This window comes from Lepidochelys olivacea, assembly GCF_965140295.1.
Source record: "Lepidochelys olivacea isolate rLepOli2 genome assembly, chromosome: 1".
Lineage (NCBI taxonomy): Eukaryota > Metazoa > Chordata > Testudines > Cheloniidae > Lepidochelys > Lepidochelys olivacea.
Window position 1 is genome coordinate 153,736,922 of NC_140411.1, and position 17,696 is coordinate 153,754,617.

General features: G+C 38.5%; 1 protein-coding gene across 7 annotated transcripts in view; it reads right to left on the minus strand.

The window, feature by feature from the left end:
* Nucleotides 1–6,887: 6,887 nt before the first annotated feature.
* The window catches only part of LOC311530526 (X-linked retinitis pigmentosa GTPase regulator-like), a 91,423-nt gene continuing 80,614 nt past the window's right edge, over nucleotides 6,888–17,696 (minus strand). For 3 of the 7 annotated variants that reach the window (XM_084647242.1, XM_084647243.1, XM_084647241.1), the window contains 5 exons: nucleotides 16,348–16,524; nucleotides 16,072–16,092; nucleotides 15,831–15,870; nucleotides 11,938–12,041; nucleotides 6,890–7,357 (listed from right to left, as the gene is read on the minus strand). In XM_084647242.1, coding sequence (XP_084503368.1) covers nucleotides 7,130–7,357; nucleotides 11,938–12,041; nucleotides 15,831–15,870; nucleotides 16,072–16,092; nucleotides 16,348–16,524 — 570 coding nt within the window. In that variant the 3' untranslated portion in view covers nucleotides 6,890–7,129. Of the gene's footprint in view, nucleotides 7,358–11,937; nucleotides 12,042–15,830; nucleotides 15,871–16,071; nucleotides 16,093–16,347; nucleotides 16,525–17,696 lie in introns of those variants that run through there. The other 4 variants (XM_084647239.1, XM_084647238.1, XM_084647240.1 and 1 more) reach the window with 4 other exon arrangements.

A 17,696-nucleotide genomic window follows, 5' to 3' on the forward strand; every position in this document is an offset into this window, starting at 1 on the left:
GAGGTGCTATAGTTATACTTGCGGAGCACCCAACCTCCACTGCGTGGTAATTTTGATGATGAGTTTTAGAAAAAACATGAAGTTTAAAGAGCCATCCCACTGGCATGAGCCAGGACCATGTAATCCAGGAACAGTGATTTTTGCTGAAATACTTAGCTTTGGAAAATAAGGGTAAATGGTAAAAAACAAAAGCAGTGCTCCAAATCATTTCTATGATGGAACCTTCTGCTATTATTTAGCTCACAAAATACCTTTTAATGAACAATATCCTTTTTATCGTGCAGTAAACTAAACAAAATGTGGTATGATTAAAGATGAAAAATTATTTATTTTTAATCAGTGCACACTGCCTGTTAGAGACTTGACTTTTGTGGCAGCAAACATCCCGTTTTCATGTTACTGTACTTGGAAGGGAACCAGGCAGAGGAAAAGACAGGCTACTGAAGGAGAAATAGAGCTCAAGAATAGGTTTGCAGAGTTGGAAAATGAAGAAGGGGCTCAGCAGGTGGTCACTGAAGGTGGAAGAGCAAGGAAGAAGAGAAAAGCAGCTAGTCCTATAGGGAAAAGGGAAGAGTCAATGGAGACTACACCAAATATGAGTCCCAGGAGGTTACACAATGGGTTGAAGAGGATTACAAGGGAGAATAGGAATAGAAAGAACTTGCAGCCAGAGGGAACAGGGGATAGACTGGAGAATAGCACAGTCACTAGGAAAAGGCAGGTCTACGTGATCAGGGACTCTTTACTGAGAAGGATGGACAGACCTGTAACCAGAGCTGATCCAGAGAATAGAAGGGTGTGATGTCTTCCAGGTGCTAAGATATGAAATGTAGACCTGAGGTTGAAAAGGATCCTAAAGGGAGTGGGAAAGAATCCCCTAATTATTCTTCATGTGGGAACAAATGATACCGGTAGATTCTCACTGGAACGTATCAAGGGAGACTATGCTAGGCTGGGGAAGACGCTTAAGGAAATCGAGGCTCAGGTGATCTTTAGTGGGATTCTGCCTGTTCCTAGAGAAGGGCAACAAAGGTGTGACAAGATTATGAGTATCAACAGATGGCTTAGGCAGTGGTGCTATAAGGAGGGCTTTGGGATGTATGGCCACTGGGAGGCATTCATGGACAGAGGTCATTTCTCTCAGGATGGACTTCATCTGAGTAGGGAAGGAAATAGACTTCTAGGATGGAGGCTGGCACAACTGATTAAGAGAGCTTTAAACTAGGAATTTGGGTGAGATGGTTGGGAGATGTCCAGGTAATCTCCACACCGGATTTTCGCATTGAGAGGGAAGAAAACAAAGTAAGAAAGATACAGCCGTGGGTAGGAGAATGGACATAAGGAGGAAGGGCAGTGTGCATACCAGTCTAATAGGTCATACTGGCTGTAGAATCACCGTGCCTAATCGGGTACAGAATGTGAGCGAGGCCAAACAGCAAAAATTAAGATGTTTGTACACTAATGCAAGGCGCCTAGGTAACAAAATGGAGGAACTTGAGCTACTGGTGCAGGAAGTGAAACCAGATATTGTAGGGATAACAGACACATGGTAGAATAGAAGTCATGACTGGACTATGGGCATTGAAGGGTATGTGCTGTTTAGGAAAGACAGAAATAAAGGTAAAGGTGGTGGAGTAGCATTGTATATCAATGATGAGGTAGAATGTAAAGAAATAAGAAGCAATGGAATGGATAAGACAGAGTCCGTCTGGGCAAAAATCACATTGGGGAAGAAAACTACTAGAGCCTCCCCTGGGATAGTGCTCGGGGTGTGCTATAGACCGCCGGGATCTAATCTGGATATGGATAGAGCCCTTTTTAATGTTTTTAATGAAGTAAATACTAATGGAAACTGCGTCATCATGGGAGACTTTAACTTCCCAGATATAGACTGGAGGACGAGTGCTAGTAATAATAATAGGGCTCAGATTTTCCTAGATGCGATAGCTGATGGATTCCTTCATCAAGTAGTTGCTGAACCGACTAGAGGGGATGCCATTTTAGATTTGGTTTTGGTGAGTAGTGAGGACCTCACAGAAGAAGTGGTTGTAGGGGACAATCTTGGTACAAGTGATCATGAGCTAATTCAGTTCAAACTGAATGGAAGGATAAACAAAAATAAATCTGCGACTAGGGTTTTTAATTTCAAAAGAGCTGACTTTCAAAAATTAAGGAAATTAGTTAGGGAAGTGGATTGGACTGAAGAATTTATGGATCTAAAGGCAGAGGAGGCCTGGGATTACTTTAAGTCAAAGCTGCAGAAGCTATCGGAAGCCTGGATCCCAAGAAAGGGGAAAAAATTCATAGGCAGGAGTTGTAGACCAACCTGGATGAGCAAGCATCTCAGAGAGGTGATTAAGAAAAGGTAGAAAGCATACAGGGAGTGGAAGATGGGAGGGATCAGCAAGTAAAGCTACCTTATTGAGGTCAGAACATGTAGGGATAAAGTGAGACAGGCTAAAAGTCAAGTAGAGTTGGACCTTGCAAATGGAATTAAAACCAACAGTAAAAGGTTCTATAGTCCTATAAATAAGAAGAAAACAAAGAAAGAACAAGTTGGACCGCTAAACACTGAGGATGGAGTGGAGTTAAGGATAATCTAGGCATGGCCCAATATCTAAACAAATACTTTGCCTCAGTCTTTAATAAGGCTAATGAGGATCTTGGGGATAATGGTAGCATAACAAATGGGAATGAGGGTATGGAGGTAGATATTACCATATCTGAGGTAAAAGCGAAACTCGAACCGCTTAGTGGGACTAAATCGGGGGGCCCAGATAATCTTCATCCAAGAATATTAAAGGAATTGGCACATGAAATTGCAAGCCCATTAACAAGAATTTTTAATGGATCTGTAAACTCAGAGGTTGTACCGTATGTTTGGAGAATTGCTAACACAGTTCCTATTTTTAAGAAAGGGAAAAAAAGTGATCCGGGTAACTACAGGCCTGTTAGTTTGACATCTGTATATGCAAGGTCTTGGAAAAAATTTTGAAGGAGAAAGTAGTTAAGGACATTGAGGCCAATGGTAAATGGAACAAAATACAACATGGTTTTACAAAAGGTAGATCGTGCCAAACCAACCTGATCTCCTTCTTTGAGAAAGTAACAGATTTTTTAGACAAAGGAAACGCAGTGGATCTAATTTACCTAGATTTCAGTAAGGCGTTTCATACCATGCCACATGGGGAATTATTAGTTAAATTGGAAAAGATGGGGATCAATATGAAAATTGAAAGGTGGATAAGGAATTGTTCAACAGGGAGACTACAGTGGGTCCTACTGAAAGGTGAACTGTCAGGCTAGAGGGAGGTTACCAGTGGAGTTCCTCAAGGATCAGTTTTGGGACCAATCTTATTTAATCTTTTTATTACTGACCTCGGCACAAAAAGTGGGACTGTGCTAATAAAGTTTGCAGATGATACAAAGCTGGGAGGTATTGCCAATTTAGAGAGAGACCAGGATATCATACAGGAAGATCTGGATGACCTTGTAAATTGGAGTAATAATAATAGGATGAAATTTAATAGTGAGAAGTGTAAGGTCATGCATTTAGGGATTAATAACAATAATTTTAGTTATAAGCTGGGGCTGCATCAATTAGAAGTAACAGAGGAGGAGAAGGACTTTGGAGTATTGGTTGATCACAGGATGACTATGAGCAGCCAATGTGATATGGCCATGAAAAAAGCTAATGCGGTCTTGGGGTGCATCAGGCGAGGTATTTCCAGTAGAGATAAGCTCTGGTCTCCCATGTTTAAGAAGGATGAATTCAAACTGGAACAGGTACAGAGAAGGGCTACTAGGATGATCCGAGAAATGGAAAACCTGTCTTATGAAAGGAGACTCAAGGAGCTTGGCTTGTTTAGCCTAACCAAAAGAAGGTTGAGGGGAGATATGATTGCTCTCTCTAAATATATCAGAGGGATAAATACCGGAGAGGGAGAGGAATTATTTAAGCTCAGTACCAATGTGGACACAAGAACAAATAGATATAAACTGGTCATCGGGAAGTTTAGAATTGAAATTAGATGAAGGTTTCTAGCCATCAGAGGAGTAAACTTTTGGAATAGCCTTCCAAGGGAAGCAGTGGGGGCAAATGACCTATCTGGTTTTAAGATTAAACTCAATAAGTTTATGGAGGAGATGGCATGATGGGATAACATGATTTTGGCAATTAATTGATCTTTAAATATTCATGGTAAATAGGCCCAATAGCCTGTGATGGGATGTTAGATGGGGTGGGATCTGAGTTACTACAGAGAATTCTTTCCTGGGTATCTGGCTGGTGAATCTTGCCCGTATGCTCAGGGTTCAGCTGACTGCCATTTTTGGGGTCAGGAAGGAATTTTCCTCCAGGGCAGATTGGAAGAGGCCCTGGAGGTTTTTCGTCTTCCTCTCTAACATGGGGCACAGGTCACTTGCTGGAGGATTTTCTGCTCCCTGAAGTCTTTAAACCATGATTTGAGGACTTCAATAGCTCAGACATAGGTGAGAGGTTTATTGCAGGAGTGGGTGGGTCAGATTCTGTGGCCGGCATTGTGCAGGAGGTCAGACTAGATGATCATAATGGTCCCTTCTGACCTTAATATCTATGAATCTATGAATCTATAAGGGCAAAAGGGAAATAGAAAAAATATGCTGTATAAACATAATTGGATCACAATAGAATGTGCTTCCAAGTGTGTTTTGCTGTGTCAATAGCTTTAAGGAAACCTCCCCTTCTAGACTCTAGAGTAACATCATATTTAAGAGAATTACTCTTCACTAACTGAACTCACATTTTAAAAAAAAGAAAAAGACCTTAGGGGACCTTCCTTTGGGATCAATTCCAGCCCCCTTTAAAAATGTAAAACTAATTTCAACTCACTGAAGGAAACCATTTAGTTTATCACTCCTCTTCCAAGATTTTTTCCTATTCAGACTAGGATCCAAGCAGAACAGAAGTCAAATGTGCACTGAGGAAAAGAGGAAAACAGTAAATACCATGTATTTTTCTAGAAAGAAAATAACATATTTAACGTACATCTGTAGAACTCAAAGCTGCCGCTTGGAAAAATAGCAGAACAAAAGGACAGGATCTTAATTAATTCTGGAAAAGGATGACACAGAATGCAGGCTTTTAATATGATGCTACTTACTGCAGTCCAGAGGAGGCTCCATTAAAGTATTTGGGTATTTGCCATACTTATAGGGATGAAGCATTCAGCTGGACCAATTTCTAGGTTAAGAACAGCCCTAGTCACTTGTGACAGGGTTATATAAAGACTAAGCAGCCCTGAAACTAGGAAAAATAGATAAATCAGAGGTGAAGTTGGGCCAAAGGCAGATTCAAAAGTGTGCACGAGTCAGTGAAATTAAATAACTTTTTCCTAGTTGTTTTTTAAAGATCAGCTCGTCTCTTATGAAATATTTTGAAAAGGATTCAATTTGGCTACAATTCTGATTTTATATTATATGTTGTACTTTACATGTTTAGCTTTGTTTAATAACTAAGGACTTTTGAATACAAAAACACAATCCTGGGATCAGATTAATCACAGGACAGGATGTGTTTTTAAGTTTATTAATAAACTACATGCTTATTTCTTATTTATTTGCAGCTGAATTTTAAGGAATCTTGTCTCTTTATGAATTTGGTAATTAGAACTGTGTGTTAAATATAAGAAATGTAAACAACAAATAAAAATGACAAATTCTGAAAGAAAAAAACATTTGCATCCCACTGATGGGTCTGGAAATTGGCTGAAGCATTCACTTGCTCCTTCTGCATAATCCCTACCTGAGAGAGGGCCAAATCCCTTCTCCTCCCTTAGAGCAGAGCCACTGAAGCTACAGAAAGTACTTGCCTGAGAAAAACAAGAGGGATTTAGCCCATAATGATCTGTTTGCAACATCAATATTTCCCATAGTAATTCATTCAGATATCCCAGAGGATATTAACTCCAGGCGGAAAGCAGGCAGCTGCAACACATGAAATGTTAATGAAGAAAATGTTTTCCTGCAAATGTCCTTCATAAAATGAAAAGGAAAAAAATACAGAAAATTATACATAAACTCAAATGATTTCTTAATACGACAGAATGCTTTTCAAAGTTTTTCCACAAGGCATCAGCTGCTCTATAAGGATGAATATCTTAGTAGCCTTGTCGATGTGATCAATTTATTTCCTTTACTAAATATAAAGTTTTGCTTACTTCAAGATGTCCACCATGTGTAATCATAATTAAGGGTCTCAGATGCTGTAGCTTGTATGCTAACAAAACCTCCACTAAAGTACAGTGAAAATTTGGGTGCTCAAGGATGCAGGAATAGGCTCCCAGTAAAATGGTAAAATGGCAATATTGACAATTGGTTTCATTCTGCCCTGCTGTTGGCTTGATTCTATGTAGAGGTGAATTCCCTCAACAACTCTCACTGATTTCAGCTAGAGTTGAAAGCACTCAGCATCTCCCAAAAATGAGTGGAGTTTCTGCAAGGCCCTGATTTGTCCAGGTGCATAAGCACATTACACATTACTTACAGTTAGGCATCTCATTGACTTCACTGAAACTACACATATTCATAAAGCTAGACACATGTTTACAGTACCTTGCTGAATCAGGGCCTATATTCTTAAATACTTTTGAGTTTTTATTGCTATTTTTCTATTTCAAAATGGAACAAGACAGATGATTCTAAGTGGCTCAATACCCTTAATGTTAATTTCTAAACATTCCTAGCTATTTTGTTGAACTAAATAATACACTACAGTAGCTATTTACAGCTTTGCACCACATCAGACTGTAAGTGGTACCATATAGATACAAGCTTAGGATACAATTATTTAGCAAAAATTATTAAAATGCCTGAATCCAACTTTTCACATACAAAAATATATTTTTATTACAACACTGAACAGTTAAGGCCACAACACTTCAGTAACACTCTGATAAGCTTATCAGTTTCAATTACTAAAATTATCAATAGAAATAAATACCAAAACCATGGTCTTCAAGTCCAAAACCAAGGCAAACAACTTAATTATTTTTTTTAAATCTGTCATCAGTAACAATAAGAAGTCATAATTGTTTTCAAGTATAAATTGCAACATGTGCTTGCAGCCTGTCAAATATATATTCTGACAGCATTACAGTATTATACAAGTAGAGGACTTGGTCTTTCTGCCCTGGTTAGTTGTGGTTTCCTTAGGATTCTTCCTCGTGTGATTTTGGTTTTCATCTTTCCTGTCATAGCCAGATAAATCTGCTTCCTTTCCTTTATCCTTTTCACTTTGGAGTGGCTTTTCAGATTTACCTTCATTGCTGTTATGTACATTTTTCTGACTTGTCAATGACTTTCGCTTAAACAAAGAAAACTAAAATAAAAGATGATATATTACCCCCTCGACAATTAATAGTGATTTTCAAGATGTACAAAAAAGCCTGCACACAAGTTAAAAGTTACACTCTCAAATGAACTTAGGCCACACAATTATGTTTGGTAAAACAAACAAAAACCCCACCTCCTAAACAAAACAAAAACCTCCTAAACGTAAATGTTTCAACAATCTTTTAAAAATGTTAAATGGATAACATTCCTTTGCAGTATTTGTAACCCAAATATTGCAAGTTTTGCCCGTGTGTGTAAGAACGAGAAAGTGAAACTGAGCATACACTGATGAATAACACAAGTTTGTTTACACAGACCAAACTCAGCAAATTGCAAGAAGTAAACAGTGTAAATGATGAAAAATAAGTTAAATTTGTAATATTTTTTTCAATTTTAGCATTAGGGCTCAAAAAATTAATTGCAATAAAAAAACTGCTATCAATCACAGTTTTAATCACACTGTTAAACAATTGAAATTTATTAAATATTTTTGGATGTTTTTCTACATTTTCAAATATATTGATTTCAATTACAACACAGACTACAAAGTGTACAGTGCTCACTTTATTTTTATTTTTTATTATAAATATTAGCTCTGTAAAAATGATAAAAGAAATAGTATTTTTCAATTCACCTCATACAAGTACTCTTGTGCAATCTCTTAATCGTGAAAGTGCAACTTATAAATATAGATTTTTTTTGTTACATAACTGCACTCAAGAACAAAACAATGTAAAACTTTAGATCTTACAAGTCCACTCAGTCCTACTTCTTGTTCAGTCAATTGCTAAGAAAAACAAGTTTGTTTACCTTTACGGGTGATAATGCTGCCCGCTTAATTACAATGTCACCTGAAAGTGAGAACAGGCATTCGCATGGCACTTTTCTAGCCAGCATTGCAAGGTATTTATGTGCCAATACGCTAAACATTTGTTTGCCCCTTCACACGTCGGTCACCATTCCAGAGGACATGTTACCATGCTGATGATGCTCGTCAAAAAGTAATGCCTTAGTTAAATTTGTGACTGAACTCCTTGGGGGAGAATTGTATGTCTCCTGCTCTGTTTTACCTGCATTCTGCCATATATTTCATGTTATAGCAGCCTCGGATGATGACCCAGCACATGCTGTTCATTTTAAGAACATTTTCACTGCAGATTTAACAACATGCAAAGAAGGTACCATTTGAGATTTCTAAAGATAGCTACAGCACTCGAACCAAGGTTTAAGAATCTGAAGTGCCTTCTAAAATATGAGAGGGATGAGGTGTGGAACATGCTTTCAGAAGTCTTAAAAGAGCAACACTCTGATACCAAAACTACAGAACCCAAAACATAATAAAGAAAAGCAACCTTCTGCTGGTGGCATCTGACTCAGATGATGAAAATGAACATGCGTTGGTCCACACTGCTTTGGATCATTATTGATCAGAACGTGTCATCAGCATGGATGCAAGTCCTCTGGAATGGTGGTTGAGGCATGAGGGGCATATGAATCTTTTGTGCAACTGGCACGTAAATATTTTGCAACACCAGCTACAACAGCATGCGAATGCCTGTTTCTCACTTTCAGGTGACATTGTAAACAAGAAGCGGGCAGCATTATCTCCTGCAAATGTAAACAAACTTATTTGTCTGAGTGATTGGCTGAACAAGAAGTAGGAATGTGTTGACTTGTAGGCTCTAAAGTTTTACACTGTTTTATTTTTGAATCCAGGTTTTTTGTACATAATTCTATATTTGTATGTTCACCTTTCATTATAAAGAGACTGCACTACAGTACTTGTATTAGGTGAACTGAAAAATACTATTTCTTTTGTTTTTTACAGTGCAAATACTGGTAATAAAAATAAATCTAAAGTGAGTACTACCTTTGCATTCTGTGTTGTAACTGAAATCAATATATTTGAAAATGTAGAAAACATCCAAAACTATTTAAATAAATGGTATTCTATTATTAACAGTGTGATTAATCGCACGATTAATCGCGATTAATTTTTTTAATCACTTGACAGCCCTATTAAGAATTTAAAGCCAGATCCTGGAAACGTAGTTCATGAACAAAGGCAAACCATTTAGTTACATGCTTAATTTTAAGTATGTGTGTAGTTCTAATGAAGTCAATGACAACAGACTTTGACGTTAATGGGACTACTCATGTGCTTAAAATTAAGCGTATGTTTAAATGCTTTGCTGGATTGGGGACAGAGTGCTCAGTACCTTGAATGACTGAGCATTTGAGTTCTAACCCTTCAAGGGGCTCCATGTAAGGTGGTCACCTGCAGCCCTGTAAAGAACTCCATGGACATCAACTCTGTATGTTTTCAGCTCAGTAAAACTCAAAATGGTGAATTATTTCCTTCTTTGAGGTACACTGTATAAGATCAAATAAGAATTATAGGCCTGATCCAACTTTCACTGAAGTCTTCAGAAAGACTTACAATGACTTTAACAGGAGTTGAATCAGATCCTAAATCTGTGGTAGACCCTGCAAACCCTGAAAAATATTAGCTCTTAATTATGCAAAGAACAGTCTCATTCAAGTCAATACGAATATTCATGTAAGTAAGTTTGCAGGATCAGTCTCGTCATTTGGACTATAAAAAAAATTTTAATCTAAAAATCCCAGACAAGTTCTCTAATTTATTCATTGTCAGTTATACAAGAAAACAATTGTGTATCTGATTTAAACTAGCTGTTGAAATTGATGAAACAACACTACTTCCTTTTTGCTTTTTTGCCAGGATATGGAGAATTGTGTGTGTCAGAGGGTTCAGAGTTCATATGCATGTTCTTTAGGAACTGCCTAAAATACTTTGGAAAAGACAGATCGTTATTTAAAAATCTGGGGTTGGAGTAAAATGTTTACTTTTCAAGCAGGTGATACTCACCTTTTGACAGTGTTCTATTCTGCTGTTATTCATATTATCTGCATTCATTTTAGTTTAGAGAATAGCCTATTTTAAGCTTCAATCGGAGAGCAACATAGCCCTAGAAAACTTCTTTTAAAACGTACAATACGTTGTATCTGTAAGTATTTTTACACTAAGGTGTCTGACAAAGAGATTCCAGTAATAAATTCACCACTTAACCTTCTTTTACTGGCACAGAATTGTTTTCAACTTCACAATACTTCTCCCCCACCGTATCTGATGTATACCCCAAAACTCAAACCTCCGGGGGTTGGGGAAGGAGGTGAGACTTTGTGGGTTGCTTGGAGCAAAGCAACATATATTCAAATAAAATTTTAACGGAATGCTTCTTTGTACCTGTTTTTTATTATGTGATTTCTGGGTTTTAATATTATCTTGTTTTCTACAGTCTTCTGCTTTGGAGGAGATTTTTGAACATGGGGGATAAAATCCTGGCTCCATTTAAGTCAATGGGAGTTTTGCCATCATTTGAGTTCAGTGGGGTCAGGATTTCACCTGGGTGTTTCCATAGCAATAGGTCCTGTATGTCAAATGCATTGGCTACTTCTTCTCAGAGTTCTTTACATTCCCAATACTGCAAATAGGACACAGGCCCTTGAAATGGGGTTCAGTAGTCTCTCTACATCTTCCAAACCAGGTTTGTCTTCCTTCTTTGGTCCCTTTCCCCTACAGAGTGTGTCTACACAGCCCAGGGCAGTCAGAGTCCTAGCCTGGTGTCCATACACTCCGGCTTATGCTACTGTGTAGACAGCCCTTTGAAATTGTGCCTTGGGCTGGAGCATGGGCCCCTCCGTAGGCTTCAGAGCTCAAGATCCAGCCTAAGCCGCAACCTCAAGCACAGTCCACACAGCTGTTTTTAGCATAGTAGCACAAGCCCTGTGAGTCCAAATCTATCGAACCTGGGCTGGGAGCCTCACTGCTGCAAGCTGTGTAGACATACCCAGAAGCTCTTCACCAGTCATACTGTGCTGAACCCCCACCTCCACCCTGAGTATTCCTAAGGCTGTTCATATGCCATCAGGTCCTCTCTTCCTCTGATTAGCCTCTGGTTCACTCCTTGCTCTACTAAAAATATGGGCACAGTAGGGAATAACCAGAGGAAGAAGAGAAACCTGGTGTAAAAGCAGCATAAACCACTGCTACACTGTGGGACATATAGAAACATGACAAGATGGTATGACACAAAAATGGAAATATCCGAACAAGTGAGATGTACAGCAAATGTAGGATACTTAAGAGATAAGCCTGCCATCAGTGGTCCAAGTCTGGATATTTCCCCTGACTATGTCTCAACTCTTCCATTATGGGGCTGTGGCTCATAATGCTTTCACATGATGTCTTATCCTCTCTATCTGCATATTGGAGTCAATGGAATCACTCGTGCAATAAGTTACTGTTGAATGTGAGTAAGGTTCTCAGGCCTTCTGCAATTCCAAGAATGATCCACAATAATGGATACTCTTCAACAGTAGCCGGCACATACAAAGGGATGTTCACTGGGGCTTTTCAGTCAGCTATGATGATGAGGCTCACTTGTGTGGACAAGGATCAAAAATTTCAGTAAGTGCTCACCATTATTATTATTATTTTATTATTAGTCAAATTACACAGAACTGAAAACTCAGGTGGTTTACCTTTTTAGTCCTTCCAAGTATTCCTCCAGATATTCTGTCAGTACTACTTTCCGAAATTGCCCCTAAAGAACTGTTCTCAGGATGAGTGTCGGTATTTTCTCTTTCTAAAACAACACAAGACATTACATTGAACTTTTTTTCACAACTGCAAAAAGAAACCTGTGCTTTTAATTATTTTTAACACTCAGACACACAAATTAGTTCTGCATCTAAAATGGAACAGACAGAATAAAATATTCAGTTCCACTTGATACCGAGCCAAACCTGAACAATTCTGTTTTTATTTTTCTCATTTCTATCTGTTTACCATACCCCAGATGTTTGATTTTCAAAAGCAGAATTAATACTGAGGGCACTGGCAAATATGTAAACTATTTTGACTAATCCACCTACAACTGCATATGGTTAACAGAAGGCAGAGTATATTGCACATGAATTTAGAAAATGTATCTTAACCAGCAGAGAGTGACTCCTGGTGCAAGAGTTGTATTTCAGCACAAGTCTTTGTTCTGTAGCAACAATACAGAAAGGGACAGAATTCATCTCGATTTTCATACATCCAAGTTGCCCTCTAGTGCTAGCTTTAATGATATAAATCCCCCTCCTAGAATCAAAGAACCCCAGATTTATTGGGGGTTGGAAAAATATTTAAAGATCTGTTCTGGGTTACCTAATTGCAGCGCAATATTGGAGCGAGATGCCCTAGCTTCTTTGTAATTAGATGGAGTGATGTGTTACTTTATGATGCATCACTGATTTCCATAAAGGCAGTAATCATTTTTTATTCCAGAAGTTGAAGAAAAAAAAAGGCTCGATTTTTTTCATTCCAACATGTACATTCCAGTATCTTTCCAAAGGACAGCATAATCTTCCCTGATATTCTCAAACCTGTAAAAAAGCTTTAGGCTTACTATATCAATGTTGCTGCATACTGTCCAACAATTCTATATTTCATCTAAGATGGTTATCCCTTTCAGTAGTGGTGGTAGGAAACAGATTCCTACTTACAGTGAGTTACATCCAAGTGGTGAAAAGGCTTATGAATTGGCCTTCAGGTAAAATGCCACACAGTGCTAGGGCATTAGCACTGGTGATGAAGGGGTGGGTGGTCTGGAACAATAAGGTGCAGGAAAAGTGCATCTGGAATGCTGCAGCATTGTCTGCCCCTTTCTTGAAGACTGAGGGTGAAATCCTGGCCCCGCCGAAGTCAGTGGGAGTTTTGCCATTGACTACAATGGGGCTAGGATTTCACCTGATTAGGTATACCAATTTAGTCAGTTTCTTGGTTCATTAATGTCAGCCAGGAAGGTGAGAACAGCTCACTCTCCAAGAACTTAAAGGAGTGTCCTGGAGCCTGAGAATCAGCTGGAAGGGGAGCCTGATGATTAAAATATGAAGCTAAGCAATCAGGACAGAAGTATCCCTCCACACAAGGTATTGTGCTTTAGTTGATATTTTATTTTATCCTTGTCCACTGAATAGGGAAGGATAGGGTTACTCTGAGCCTGGGACATCTGTACCCCAAAGCAACACCCTGGCACCCCCACATCTACCATGGTGATATAATTATGATGTGTTTTGTACACAGTATGCCTTGTGGGGTACATTTTAAAAGTCTTGATCTGTTGAGCATTAATATCCTGTTGCATTGTATGTGCTCTCATTTTATGTGAAGCTTACTATGTATGTGTTTCTGAAATATGCTGTGAGGTTGGGAACACCCAAAAGCAGCCTTTCAGGTACAACAATGAAGAAGCCAGATAGTGTTGATGGCCCATTAAGGGGAATATACACACTACTAAGGATTACCCCAGAAACTAAACAATGGAAACCTCTCTGAGATAGCATATACACAATGGAGGCTGTTTGACTCCCATCACAGCAAAGGATCTTTCCAGCAAGCTGAAAGAAGCTATAAAAGGGGGAAGTGACATCATCATTTGGCCTCATTCCTCCACAATTCAACACCTGGAAGCGGGTCAGGAGGAAAAAGACTTTGAATGGGGGAGGGTTGTCCCAGGCTGGAAAGGCGTTCCAACCTGTGTATGGAAGATCTGTAAACTGCTTGTACTATCGGGGTGAGACAGTGCTTGATTCAAATCCTGTCTAGTTAATAGAACTCAGATTGCGAATTTGTTTTATTTCTTAGGTAACCAACTTTGATCTGTACGCTATTACTTATAATCACAAAAAATCTATCTTTCTGTGGTTAATAAATCTGTTTTATAGTTTTTTACCTAAACAGTGTGTTGTTTGAAGTGTAAGGGAAATCTGCTCGGGAATAGGTGTGTTGTCCTCTCCACATTGAGGGACTGGGTAATAAACTTACACTGGTCAGGCTTCTGACCAGGGCAAGATGGTACAACTCTGGCATCCTAGGCTGGGGAGCTGGGGGGAATTGGCTGGAGCCACTCTATTGTGAGTGGCCGGTGAAAGCATTAATGTAAGTCACCTGTGTGTGTCCCTACCTGTGAATGTTTGTGTGAGTGCAGGACCTGGAGGGGTTTGCAGCTTGTCACATAATCACAGTGTGAGAGGGAGCCCACGTTGGTAAGAGAGAGAGCTCAGCAGTACCCCACTTCCAGGTTGCACCTCGGGGAACCTGTCACATTATACTCATGGACTCTCTCTTCACCACTATTGTAAAGTGGAGGTGGGCACCACTGCAGGTGGAATTTCCCAGAATTCCCAGAGGAAAATGGGCAAAGTTGACTGGAACTGTGATTTCCCCCCTGTTCCTTTTTTCCAGCTGAACTATTACAACAATGCAGCAAACCCCCAGTCCTAACCCTGTTATCTCTGCAATCAGTTCCCTGTAGTTGGCCCAGGACACTGCACAACTAATAGATTTGGCTTCAATAATGTCTCTCTTGCAGATTTAAAATTGGCAGTGTTCAGTTACTATTTCAGCAGACAATAGGAGTGGAATAACTCTCCTCAGATACGGAAACTGATGGTATGCTAGATGTATGAGTGCAAAAGCATACAGAAACTTTTGAAAAATTTTACCCTGAGTATTTTAGGAGCCTAAGTCCAATCTTCAAAAGTAACTTAGACTCTTAGAAATCTAAATCTCAGACTTATGCTCCTAACTCACTCTTGAAAGTGGAACTTAGGTTCCTAGGTCATTCAGGTGCTTTTGAAAATGTTACCCATAATCTTTTCAAGAATTTTGAAATCACATTTTAATTAATCCACGTCTGGCAGCCTCTCTTTCCCCCTAGTATGGTAATGAAGGCAGGCAGCTAATCAGACCCTACAGTTTTCATAACCATATAGATTTCATTTCATCCTTTGTTTCTGAGTATTCCCCATACAGTTTCATGCATAATAATTACTAGAAGGACATCTGAAAAAGGCAGGGTGCAAAGCTCTCTAGTGCTCCCTCCCCTCAAAAGTATATAGTCAACTAAGGGGGTGGGGAGAAGATATCTGTCTGTCTGACACAGGATCCCCACAAGGTGAGGCAAGGAAACACCTGGCAAAACGAGTTCCCTATGCCAAACAGTCAGCACAGATACCGGCCTTTACAATTAGTTTGTCATCTGTGAACTAGAACTTCGATGATTTCTCCTTTAATGGTTTGCCTGTGGCAACAAGCATGTAAAAAAATACAGAATATTCCTGCAAGGAGCATGCCACTATGATAAGCTTCCCCTACTACACCCCCGAAAATATCTTGTGAAGAAAAGATTTCTTTCTTGGAGGCAAATAAAATTGGTAACTTTGCTGTGTTGCTAGCTTTAGAGCATTGCTTTGTGTGTCTTACAAAGTGTCTGCCTCATTTAACATTTATATAACCTAGATACATATATAAATGTTGCCAGGTAAAATATGTAGTTTGTATTTAGAAGTGCTGTAATGGTTAGATTCTGAATGGAAGGTTCCTGTACCTTGCTGAAGTATTTTCTCTTCTTGGGTGGTCTTCTCTTCCTATAAATAATAAATAAAATAATGAAATCTTTATACTGTACTTTCAAACCCTTTAAAAAAACTATATTTAACTGCAACATGTGAAATTCATTGTATTTTTTTTAAATATTGCATTATTAGTATAATTCTTGAAAAAATATAGTACAACTGTAGGTATTACTTTATTGGTAAAAGATGAAATAAGATAAAAAAATAACATACCTGTTCACCTAAGCAGCTAATCTTAAAAAAATAGGAAATATATTTATTTAGACAAAGCATTCCAGAATATTTCTTTTGGCTACAAAATAAAATAACTGAATTATAACTGCACTCCTATTGCTATTAAAACCACATACGAATGAAAAACTAATTTGGACTCAAACATAGGGGTAAGTTTTCAATGCTGAGCACAGGTATTTAACAGCATGCATGTTATAAGGAATTATACAGCTAATTCCTTCACAGTAAACAATTTAAAAGAAGTGCATGCTTTACCTCTGTAGTGGTGTTATTGCTTCTTTCTCCCTCAGGTGTTTTACTGTCACATTCCTCCTTTTCATGCACTTTCCCATCATCACTGCTCCCTCCCTCCTCCTCCTCCTCTTCTTTGTCTGTTATTTCTTCTTCTTCTTCTTCTTCGTCAGTCTCTTCATCTTCAGAAGTTTTTTGATCCTGTGACAAAATGGAAAAAATAATTTTTTTAAAAACTGTGTTCTGCAGCAATAGTAACCAGTACTCTACGACAGCCCTATGCCTCATATTGGAATGGATTCAGGTACCCTGGCCCATGTTCCCTTCACAGGCAGCTGAAAATAGGAAAAGACAAAAGCATTTTATTTCAGAGTATTATGAGTCCTTATTTAGGCTCTGACCTTGGAGTCGTATTTTAATGTCTGTTTTAAGTACAAAACTCAACTCAGCCTTAATTCTGGAGCTGTGGCCAGTAATAGCCTTTTTCTGACGAAGATGTCCCCTTACAACAGAAAAACAACGAATGCGAATGCTTTTTTGGAAATCCTGGATAATTCTTTTTATTTGATATCTGTGTGAATAATGAAATCGATAATGCTTCCAACACTTTAACAGAAGGAACCTGTTAAATACCAGGTCTATTTTTCAAAGAGTTGATTCAAATACTAAAGTCACAGCAAATGGAATGCTCTGATTCCCTTTAGACGCTATCATTCACAGCATGTTTGAGCTCAACCCAGTATAGCACCTCAATATATCTAGGCTTTTCTACAGATACTGTTTTGTTTTTATGATAACCATGGGGTATTATGAAAAACTAATTTACATCAAAGAACATGTCTCTGTGAAAACTGTTACTAAGAAAGCAACGAGTAATTTGTATGATTTACATGACATCATTTAGTCCAATCACCTTTGCTGTGCTAGTTATACAGTTTTGGTAACATGAAATGTAACTTTTTTTAAAAACAGAAACATTCTTTCTCCTATTGCAAATCTACGATGAACATATAACAGCCTAATCTGAAATTCTAGCTTGGATTTCTAATGACAAAGCAGTGGAGCTCTGCTCTCAGTTGATCATTTCACCAGAAAACGTAGACGATATTACATCCTTGCACTGTGTGGTTGTTTAACTATCGTTGTTAAAATACATTTAGATGTTCCAACTAACATTTCACAGAAACATTCACTGAGCTATTGAACATAACACAACGATCCCAGTTGTAACTCAAATCAGTGGTTCCCAGCCTTTTTTTTCTTTTTTTTGATGCCCTGTTTTGATTTGTTGGTGGATGGGCACTCCTTACCTGGTAGCCTCTCACTTCATGCTCAGGCATAGTTGCTGTGTCTCTCCTATTTTCTGTCCATTC